Here is a 10,744-nt window from a genome sequence, read left to right as displayed (position 1 = left end):
GTTTTTATTATAGTACCACCGTGTAATGTGGAACAAAATATAGGGCTTAATATATAGTACAGAGAGCGTAGAAAACAAGCCCTATATACAACCTCAACACCAGCGTTGCTTTCATCCATATTTGCCAATAAATGTATAACAAACTCAAACAGGCCTGATCGGGCAATATATTAATGACAGCAAATAAAGAAAACAAAACAAATGCAACTTTTGTTAATATGCAACATATTCATATCAAAGCCTTCATTATGCTTACTCAAGAAGCAGGCTCAAGCTGTTTTTTCCCCCTCATAAGATAGAAAGAAACAGTGCAAATCTAAAATGTGTGATGGCAATAACCTCCACCACGTTATTTTTCTTAACCAACTACTGTGTACGGCACACAGGCCTGCATAAAATACACTGTTAATACATTTAACAGATGGGTGTTACTTTGAGCCTTGAGGTAGTGATCTACACAGACAGGAAAAGACAAGTGCATATATCAAATCGCTCTGTTACAGTTCTAATGTGCACACAGCCACACATTACAGCACATGCCAGTATCCAAAGTCTCACTCATACACACCACAGGTTATGGTGCTTTCTTTGTTCTTTGTGGCTTCTTTAGTACATTCCCGATTTGTTTGCCATCATGCCTGTGATGCCTGTGAAGTACAAAAAAATTTTTTTCATTTGTTTGGTGCCATTTTATTTGATGCAATGTCCCAAAATGTAGCCTGCAGCCCCCTAGTGGGCCAAGAAAGTACTGCATGTGCTCCATGGGGCTATTTGCAGTTAAAAAGTAAATTTGAAATAACCATAAAATACATATGATTAAATTTTTTTTTAAATTTTTCAAAAGTAATAAGAGGTTATAAAATAAAAGCAGTGTGTTAAATTCAAGGTTTTTCTGATGTATATTTGATCTGACTTTTTAAAAATATATCTTAACATTAGTAGAAAAAGACTGAATTGAATAGTGGTTATCAGCAGTCAGAAAGAATTAAACAGATTTAAAAAAAAAAAAAAAAAAAAGGAACAGAAGATAAAAAAAATCAAAAAAATAAATACTGAGTTGTCCATTTTTTGAGATGCACAAAAGGTGCCTAATAGTTTTTTGGTGTGTCATTAATAGAGCTGGGCGATATGAGATTTTTTCATATCACGATATGTTTTTTTCATTTCAGGCGATAACGATATCTATCACGATATAAGCCAAATAACTATATTTGTAAGATTTAAATGTGCCGTTGCTCACAAGTAAAATGTGAAATAATCAGCAGCTTGTTTTTAAATATTTATTTCCCATAATAAGTTCAACAGGGTAGATGTACTTAAGGAACATGAGACTTTTTCAGATAAATAAAGGCAAATATTGCAAACTACACAAAAGGCAGCCGCTAAAGCGTTTAAGTTTCAAAATAGAACAAATGAAACAGACTAAATTGTCAATTCCACTTAGAAACAAAATATTAATTCTAAAAATAAATCTTAGTTTGTTTTACAGAAGAACAGACAAAACTGACTAACTTTTGTCAATATCAAATAAACTGAGAACTAAAAGGAAATTCTCAATCTCTCCTTGTTGTATAGCTGAGCTTTTCAAACAGTTTTAACAGTTACTTTAGTCTGACAAAAGCCGAATGACGAATTAGCGCTTCCAGTCAGAGACTGAGGCTACGTCCACACGTACACGGGTATTTTTGAAAACTGAGATTTTCCGTTTTCGTTTTAAAAAATAATCCCGTCCACACATAAAGGCAGAAATGAAGGAAAACGCTGCTATGAACATGCCAAAGCAGCAGGTGGCGCTAGATTCCTAACCGTGCAGAAATGTTGGCCAATCAGAAGTCTAGAAGCCTCGGTGGGAAAAAGTAAACAAAGCTGGGGTATAGAAGCAGAACCGAGTCGTATGTGTGGAGGGACAGTAACTGTGTGTATATGTAAGCATTTAAACACTGCAGAGAGTACAATTAACAGTATTGTAGAAATTCATTTCACCCAAACAATAACGTGGCGCACAGTGTGACGCATGCACCAGTTTATTGTATTTCCAGACTTGCTTTCGGCACAATTTACAGTGAACGCTACTCTGTTTTTTGTCAGACTTGAAATAGCCGAAATACCTTCAAACTACGGAACTTCTATGGCTCTTCCGTTCGACAATCTCTCCGGCGTTGGAACCATCATCTGTTTTCTCTTCGGTCACGCTCGGTTGATTTTTCTAGTCGGCACACTCATTTCCTCCATTATGCGCTGGCTCCATTACCCGCTGGCTGCTTCCCAAACAAACACACGTGCGGCTTGGCACTTGTGCTGTACGTAACAAGTCACGCGACGTGACGCTGCGGCTGTGATTGGTTCGGCTCTGCGCTACTGAATTTGGATTGGCTGACCTTTTTTTTTTTTTTTTTTTTTTTTAAGAGAACAAGAGCGGCGAGGTCTATCGCGATAGCTTAATTTCTCTATCGAGTAAAAGTTATATCGCGATACATATCGTTATCGTTCTATCGCCCAGCTCTAGTCATTAATATCACATTTCTCTTAAAGACACTATATATTTTTTGATTTATTTTTTAATAGCCTGAAATATTAAACAGAACTAAACATTTCAGTCATCTAGACCAACAATATTCATCTAATGAAGCTTTGTTCTATGACTCTATTGTAAATCTTATAAATCTATAAATCCTGGAGTTATCAGTGTTCTTTATGACTTTTCCCACCGGGATATGTTAACCATGACCCCATTTCTCACCTTTATTGCACAAGTCAGTCCGTTGTAACCTTTCCGACAGTGGCAGTAGTCAGGCAGCACACACCTGCCTCCGTTCAGACACCGCTGTTTACACACCGCTGGAGAGAAAGTCACAATTAAAACATTTGATCTATTATTGTTTTTCTTTTCATGGTCAATTCCTGTTAAACTCTACAATCAGAAAAGAGTCTTTTATTATAGTTCAGGCTGTCTGTTTGATTGTCATTTGGAAACACTTGAAACACATGATCAAAACAATTATCTGCAAAAAAGAACTTGAAGGAAAACCAGCGATCATGTCTTCTACTTCATTATTTTAAACAAAGTGATCTCAGTCTGCAAACTCTCCAGGCCAGACTGCCTCTTGCCCTGTGACAGCTGGGATTAGGCTCTAACCTGCCCACGACCCTGAATGTGATAAGTGGAACGAAATGGATGGATGGATGGATGAATTTCAATCTGCATGAAAATGTCTGTTTTTCCTTTGCTTGAGTTCATCTCTCCAAGAAGTATCCTGTAATGTGGTACAGTAGTTTTTGTGTATTTGTCCTGAGAGTTAAGGAGACAGCAGTTCTCCTTTTGGCAGAGGAACAGTTTAATTTGGTTCAGCAATAGTTCAGGAAAATTGGTTATAAAGTAGTCCTAGTTAAAGTATTTGGTATGTACCCTTTGCCAGATTTTACCTAAGAAAAAATTGAGCTGTTACTGAAGCTGTTAGTGATATTATTACATCTGAGGAACAGACTCACCTGTTTGACACTGAAGGCCTTCCCAGCCAGCGGGGCAGTGGCAGGTATTTGGTCCTACACACTCGCCACCATTTTTACACTTTTGTAGACACACAGCTAAAATAAGAACAGTGAGGGAGGCATGAACACCAAAGCAGCTTCTAAAAGGTTTTATCTCAGAAGCCCGACTGGACTGAACAGATAGGTAAAAGGTTAAAACCCAAAGTGCTGAGATTAGGCATTTGCAGGTCAGCCAGAAAAGATCTAGCCTCGCCTCTGTCAGTGCGCCCCAGGGCGGCTGTGGTTACACTGTAGCTTGCCATCACCAGTGTGTGAATGTGTGTGTGAATGGGTGGATGATTGTGTATAGTGTAAAGCGCTTTGGGGTCCTTAGGACCAAGTAAAGCGCTATACAAATACAGACCATTTACCATTTAGCTGTGCTACATTAAAACGAAAAAATAGGACTTTCTAGCCACTAAAATAATTTTTAAGAACCAAAAAATAAATAAATAAAGAAATAATGTTTGCCTGGAAGCCTGAATTCAGGGCAGAAAAGCTAACACCTTTTGGTTTTTAAGTATCTCATCTTCCTTCATTTTATGTAGTTCTTGTTAAAAGTGGATGCCGTCTTGAGGGCAAGATGATTTAAAAGATTTGCATGAATAAAAGTCATGCATATGCATATTCATATGAATATTAAAATATAAATTGTGCACTGTTATTAGGAGACAATATGTAAACTTTTTAGAGAATTTCTTACAACAACTACTGTGTATGACTTCTTGTTAGTTCTTGTGAGTGCTATTACCCAACCCCACCTAAACCTAAACCAAAGTATAAGAAATGAAGCTGATTGAATTACATGTTTTTTGGAGCTATAGCTGGTAATTTTTTATTTGTTGTGTATTTTATGTGTATCAAGACATCCATGCATCACTCACGTATGTTACACCTCTTCCCTCTCCATCCAGAAGCACAGGAGCAGGTGTTGGGTCCCACACACTTGCCTCTGTTCATGCACATAGGCTCACACACACCTGGAACAAATTAAAACCCAAATGTTTAAATTGTGAGCTGTTACTTTGAACAGTACTTCAACTATTTAGGCTGTGATATCACTTACTCTTTTGACACCTTTTTCCTGTGTAGCCTTCAGGGCAGGAGCACACGTTGTTTCTCATACATTGACCTCCATTCTTGCAAGGAGGATTGCAAACAGCTAAAAGACAGCAATATTAAACTGTGAGGAACCCAGAAAATGCACATTTCAATCAGACTGAAGCTTAGAGATTGGATTTTATAGCAACATTGATATGACTTAAAAGAGAGGAAATGCAACATTTAGGTGTGTTTTGTTGAAAAAGCATCACTTCACTTCTTTCAGGCATTCTCAACAGATGTTAGCTATTATGAAAGATAAACAGAGTCAAGAAACTATTTGAAACCTCAGTAAGCTGAATATGTTTGTAACTAGGGCACAGCCTGTTCACAGAGATTGCAACCCCAGTTACTTTCTACCATGGGGCAGCATTTTGCCAGTGGGTGTCCTAAATGTGTAAAATATGTATGCCGCTGTTTGAAATATTAGCAAAAATATGCTAATCATTGACTTAAATGATCTCACACTCTGCACAGTTCTCACTCCTGTCTGCAAGTTACTAGTAGATGCCATTAACATTACTTGCAATGTGCAGAGAAGAGAGACAAACCTACAGAGATTTCTGCAGTTTAATAAATGTATGCCAGTGAGTTTTGCTGTTTCAAACAGAAAGCAGCCTCAGGCTTTTGCTAGTTTTAATAAAAATGAAAGTCAGTCTGTACAAATTGCTGGAAATATTTGACTATAATTCCTCATTGTATTAATCATTGTATGTATTCATCACAAGCTTACCAATTTGACACTGGGAGCCAAAGAAACCACTGGGACAGGCACATACGTTAGGCTTAACACAGGTTCCTCCATTCAGACAGACGGGTTTACAGAGAGCTGCAGGTGACGTAAGGTACAAAAAGCTTTATTAAGAGCCAACATATGTACTTTTAGATTTACAGTATAAATAAGAGAAAAGGTTCCTGCAGTACTGATATATTTTGAGTACTTATGTGCAAGTCAGATTGAGTTTTGTGCCACTTAATTATGCTGTCAGAATTAAACACTCTAACAGAAGGAAGCTGCAGTCTGAATGCATGCTTAGCTACAGGTCGTGTTTCTTGCCTGAGTTGCACGTCGGTCCGTACCAGCCAGGTTGGCATTTGCAGACATCGGGAGAAACGCACACGCCTCCATTTTCACAGTGCCTGTTACACACCACTGACAGACATAAATCATGTAGTGCAATCCTAGATTAAACCGACCCACTTAAACAAAAGGGGTACTGATCGATGCATTGTGGAGGTTTATGTAAAATGTAAAAACGATGCAAAAACACTTAAGTCACATCTCACTGATTTCACATCGTGGTCCCACGTAGCCGTAGGAGCAGGTACAGAGGTTTCTAGCCAGGCAGGTACCTCCATGCTGACAGGGCGGCTCACAGCTCGCTGAACACAAACAGTGACACTCCTCAGTGTTCTGCGAGCAATTCAAGTATGTAAGCAATGCAAACCAGTCGGCAGTTTTGACTGGTTTGACTATGACTCCAGGTTACCTTCCTCACAGGTGGGCCCTCCGTAGCCTGCAGGACATTTGCACACATTTGGTTTCACACACTTCCCCCGGTTTTTACAGTCAGGCCGGCAAATGGCTGGGATGAAAGGAAACTGTCAGCTTTAAAAAACACAACTAGACCCTGAGATATAAGAGCCAAATCCAGAGGCGAGTGTGATTTCATTAGCTCGCGCTCTGTTTCTCACCTATGTGGCAGCTGTATCCAGTGTAGCCGTCTTTGCAGGTACAAGTGTTTGGTAGAGTGCACTCCATGTTCTGCCCACACGGATACCTGCAAACAGCTGAAAACAAAGTACATTTATGAGTATGTTTCAGTACTCAAAAAGTTGCCCAATTGAGGATTCATTTCATCATTTCAGACCAAGACCACGCAGAGCTAACCAAAATCCACCATGACTATAAGGTACAATTGTGCGATAACATTAAATACTGAAGCACTTTGTGGTACAAAATATCACTTTTTCACCTTTACTGAAAAATGTATGCCCCTTGCAAAAGTTTTTTTTTGCAAGAGCCAAAGTTGCAAGAGCTTTTTCACCAGAGCCAAAGGAAAATCAATCAACATTGTTATCAAAATCATTTCTTTAGCACTTTTGTTGTCAGTTTAATTTATTCAGTCATGAAAAGTAGAAGTATAAGACCACTTTACCTTTACATGTGACTCCATCTCCGGTGTAACCGTATGGGCAGCGGCCACAACTGAAGGACCCAGATACTTTGGGCTCACAAGAGACACCCGGGAAGCAGGGAGAGTCAGCACAGGTCACGTGGGGAGCTGCTGACCCCCATCTGATCCCCGTGGAGAGGTCAGGGGTCAAATCCACCCCACTGGGCTGACCCCTGTGGACAGTGGGAGCAAATGTTCTGACTGTGGTTTGATCCTGTGAAGTCGCTGTGCTTTTTCTGTCAGCAGGAGAAAGTCTCCTGATATTTGTTGCTTCTGGTCTCGTTCTCCTGTCAGGAGGTCGTCTGTTTGAGGAGGAAGTGGAATTTGATCTGGTGACGTGAAAATAACTGTCTGCTCCACTGGTGACTGTCCCCTGAGCTGTTAGAGGACATGACTTACAAAGTCATAGAAATACAGGCTTTATTGTCAACATTATTCAAAACATTCCACTTATATATTGCTGGATAATAGCCAGAAAAACTTTAGACTTGTCTTACTTTCACAGACAAGCATTTAAACAATTTTGTAAACAAAATCAGATGAAGAAATGGAGGCAAAATATACACATATACCCAGCTTATTTCATTCGTTTACAAGGTGCACAAAGCCAAAGGTGCATAAATTGCTCCACTCTCACCTGCTGATGTACATTTCTGGCCATTTCCTTGCAGACCAGCAGGGCAGGGTCCACAGACGAAGCCTGCTGAAACATGGATGCTCTCGAAACACTGCACTCCTGGGTAACACGGCCCTCTGGAGCATGGCGACGGTTTGGACCTCAACGAAACCTGTGGTATCCTCACTGGTGTCACCACCGCTTCAACCACAGACTCTCCTTCAAAACAAATAGAATGTATAAATGTTCTCTAAGGCAGAACTACACATAACTATACAAATAAAATGTAGACTTACTCATGCAGTTTTTCCCATCACCGCTGTATCCTTGTGGGCACGATCCACAAAAAAAAGAGCCTACCGTGTTGTTACAGCCCACCCCAGGGAAACAAGGCTGTGAGACACACTCGTCTATATCCTCTCTGCATGTACGCCCTGACAACACATGAAACAGCAGACCTTATGAGGAAACACGGAATCAATTTCAATAAATAAACAAATATTTAAAATCATAAATTTGCTAAGAAGAGGAAAACAGGAGAGTAATTATACGGCAAATTTGTAAATTGTTTGCATCGTTTGGTTTGGTGCTTCATTTGGGATCATTTTTTATCATAAATAAAGCTGTTCCAAGTTTTTTCTGATGAAAACTTGTTTCTCTCTTGCAGGCATTTAAGAATTTTACACAGATTGAACTGCATCTGACAACACAAATCACACATTAAAAAGTCTTTAACCCGCCAGCTTCCAACAAAGTCCTCAGCTTCAATATTTTCCACTGTTTATATGTGTATACAGCTTACATGTGGGCCTCCATCTCGAACACAGTAAGCTCACGATGTGACTAAACCTGAGCTCCAGTGACTAATTTAAAGCATTTATTTGAATGTAATAAGTCACTCAAGTATAAACACAAAGTCAAAGCTGTAACCAAAATATGGCTCTATCTTTAAAGGAGGTTCTCAAAAGAAAGTCAGCACAAAACTCAAGTATCTGCATTCAGTTTATAGTATTTCAGGACAGATAGAGTTTTATTGTGAGCACTCAGAACTGTAAACCATCTATTTAGTTACGCAGTTACACCCAAAGGAGTGTCTCGCAGTCATGTTACAACATTTCTCAGTACTGGACTGAATGAGTGGAATGCAATACAAAGGCGTCATAATTATGCAGGAATTACAGTACAGTTAGTGCCGTAAGGACCACAGGTAAAATAATATTCAAAAGATTAATCCTCCGTGTAGTTAAAGGAAACAGCTGACCTGTCATTCCAGGTGGGCATACACAGGAGAAGGAGTTGAGCCCATCTATACAGAAACCCAATCTGCAGGGATTTGGTTTACAGTTGTCTATGTCCACCTCACACCTCCTCCCTGTAAATCCATCAGGACACACACACACATATTCCCCACTGCCGGCAGGGAGGTTGACACTGGCGACACATGAAGCAGCATTCAGGCATTCACAGGAGCGCACAAACACCTAGAGAGGAAAAGGTTTCTTGTCATTTAGACATCTGAACTTAAGTCACACAGGTTTATGATCTTAGACACACTGAACAAGACACATGAATGTAGTTACAGAAATCAGAAAACAAAAACTCAGAGTGTACAGAGACACTCAGGGTCCAGTCAGTATAATCAAAACGTGTAGCAAAAGTTAACTAACAATTAACTTTGCATGATTAACAGTTATATGCATAAAGCCGTGTGTATATTTTTTCTACTCCAGCACATTATTGAAGGCTTGTCCTATTTGTGGACCACCTGCTTTTCAAGGATGCTTGAAAAGATGCTTTATTAGATTAGGAGGCTTAACCTTCCTGACCATGGATCCCAAATGTTTATTTGATGATTCCTGTGACTGTAGTACAGAACACATGGCTTGACACATGAGGGGTATTTTACTCGTATACTGCTAAGAGCAATGATACAACGTGTCCCGAGAATGGAAAACGCTCTATCCAAAGATTATAGCTTTAGAGCATTTTCGTGATATTGATAAATCAAAACCACAGTGATATATTTTTGCATCTGTGAGCAGTTATTCTGTGTACGCTGAATTGTGCAACATCATATTAAAAAAGGAAAAAAAATGATTTAGTCTGACAACTTTGTGCAGTTTTTTGGTGGAAACACTTGCCGAGTGTGTACTGCAATGACACCTTACAGAGAAACCTCAGGCCCCAAACTACATACTGTATACCAGTATCTCCCTCTAGTGGGAGAAGGCAGCAATAACACCACAATAACTTCCAAAATTTTAACATCTTATAGCAGAAAAAACACAGGCGATAAAGACTAAATGTTGCTTGTACTTGCTTACTGTCATGGCTTAATGGCACGTCTTCTGTAAAAAAGCAAGTGAAAAACCAAATGCAAGATGATATGATCAACACCACAACTTTGTGTTATTTGAAACTGGACTACAGATCAGAATGTTTCTGTTTGAAATTCATAAAGGACGAATTTAAGCATTGGCATCAAATCTACGCTCAGTTATAGAGCTAAACCAGCTTTAAATGAAATTTAACTGAATATTTAATTTAAATTATTAAATGAATAATTCTTTTGCATGACGTGCATGTAGATCTGTACTCACCAGCAACACTACATTTACATTAATAAGCCGAGTCTTACCTCTACAGAGGCTCTGGTCTCAGCGTTACAGTCGTCGGTCACAGTGAATTGGAAAGTGTGTCTGTTGGTGGGTTCAGCTGTGGCCTTCCACATCAGCAGACCAGCTGGAGACAGAGATGCCCCTTCAGGGCCTGATAGCAGGGTGAAAAGAACCGTGGAGCCCTCGGGGTCTCGAGCATTTAGCTGGTAAATGAAATTCTCCCCCTCAAATGACTGCAGAGGCAAAGTCAGCGACTGGAGCAGAGGAGGTTCATTGTCTGAGGGAAAATAGAAACGAAGGGAGTCGAAATAAGATACTAAATAAACCTACGTGTGACTGGTTCAGAGTGGGTGAAAGGTGGGTGTGAAAAGGTGGTGTGTAGCTGGAAGGATAAAAAAAACGTGCAGGTAAAATTCATAAAATTCATAACTAATTTGGAAAGACAGTTTGGTTTGATGATGCCAGACCAATAGATACGTCATATTACAGCATTTCTGCGTGCCAGAGTTTAGACGTTTTTATGGGAAAACATTTTGGGAAATACATATTTTTCCATATAATATAAACATAAAAATGTTTTATGTTTATAATATGTTTTGATAACAGGTCCACATCACTGCTGCTGGATTTGGAAACTGTGGATTTTTGACAACAGCTCTAATCAGCAGCTATGACTCTTCATTCAACATGAGGACACTGTTAAA

The 10,744-nt window shown here is 39.4% G+C and overlaps 1 protein-coding gene across 2 annotated transcripts in view; it reads right to left on the bottom strand.

The window, feature by feature from the left end:
• Positions 1 to 5: 5 nt before the first annotated feature.
• The window catches only part of vwde (von Willebrand factor D and EGF domains), a 28,492-nt gene continuing 17,753 nt past the window's right edge, over positions 6 to 10,744 (bottom strand). The window contains exons 17-31 of one of the 2 annotated variants that reach the window (XM_085423766.1): positions 10,061 to 10,317; positions 8,684 to 8,903; positions 7,719 to 7,856; positions 7,444 to 7,641; positions 6,789 to 7,184; positions 6,325 to 6,420; positions 6,120 to 6,215; positions 5,917 to 6,012; positions 5,687 to 5,782; positions 5,363 to 5,458; positions 4,595 to 4,690; positions 4,413 to 4,508; positions 3,490 to 3,585; positions 2,741 to 2,838; positions 6 to 647 (exon numbers count right to left, since the gene is read on the bottom strand). In XM_085423766.1, coding sequence (XP_085279892.1) covers positions 633 to 647; positions 2,741 to 2,838; positions 3,490 to 3,585; positions 4,413 to 4,508; positions 4,595 to 4,690; positions 5,363 to 5,458; positions 5,687 to 5,782; positions 5,917 to 6,012; positions 6,120 to 6,215; positions 6,325 to 6,420; positions 6,789 to 7,184; positions 7,444 to 7,641; positions 7,719 to 7,856; positions 8,684 to 8,903; positions 10,061 to 10,317 — 2,090 coding nt within the window. In that variant the 3' untranslated portion in view covers positions 6 to 632. The remainder of the gene's footprint in view (positions 648 to 2,740; positions 2,839 to 3,489; positions 3,586 to 4,412; positions 4,509 to 4,594; positions 4,691 to 5,362; positions 5,459 to 5,686; positions 5,783 to 5,916; positions 6,013 to 6,119; positions 6,216 to 6,324; positions 6,421 to 6,788; positions 7,185 to 7,443; positions 7,642 to 7,718; positions 7,857 to 8,683; positions 8,904 to 10,060; positions 10,318 to 10,744) is intronic. The other variant, XM_085423765.1, reaches the window with a different exon arrangement.

Source organism: Rhamphochromis longiceps, linkage group LG11 (assembly GCF_057381845.1).
Source record: "Rhamphochromis longiceps isolate RC_006_pf linkage group LG11, R_longiceps_female_GT1.1, whole genome shotgun sequence".
Lineage (NCBI taxonomy): Eukaryota > Metazoa > Chordata > Actinopteri > Cichliformes > Cichlidae > Rhamphochromis > Rhamphochromis longiceps.
This window is presented reverse-complemented; position numbering and strand designations above follow the sequence as displayed.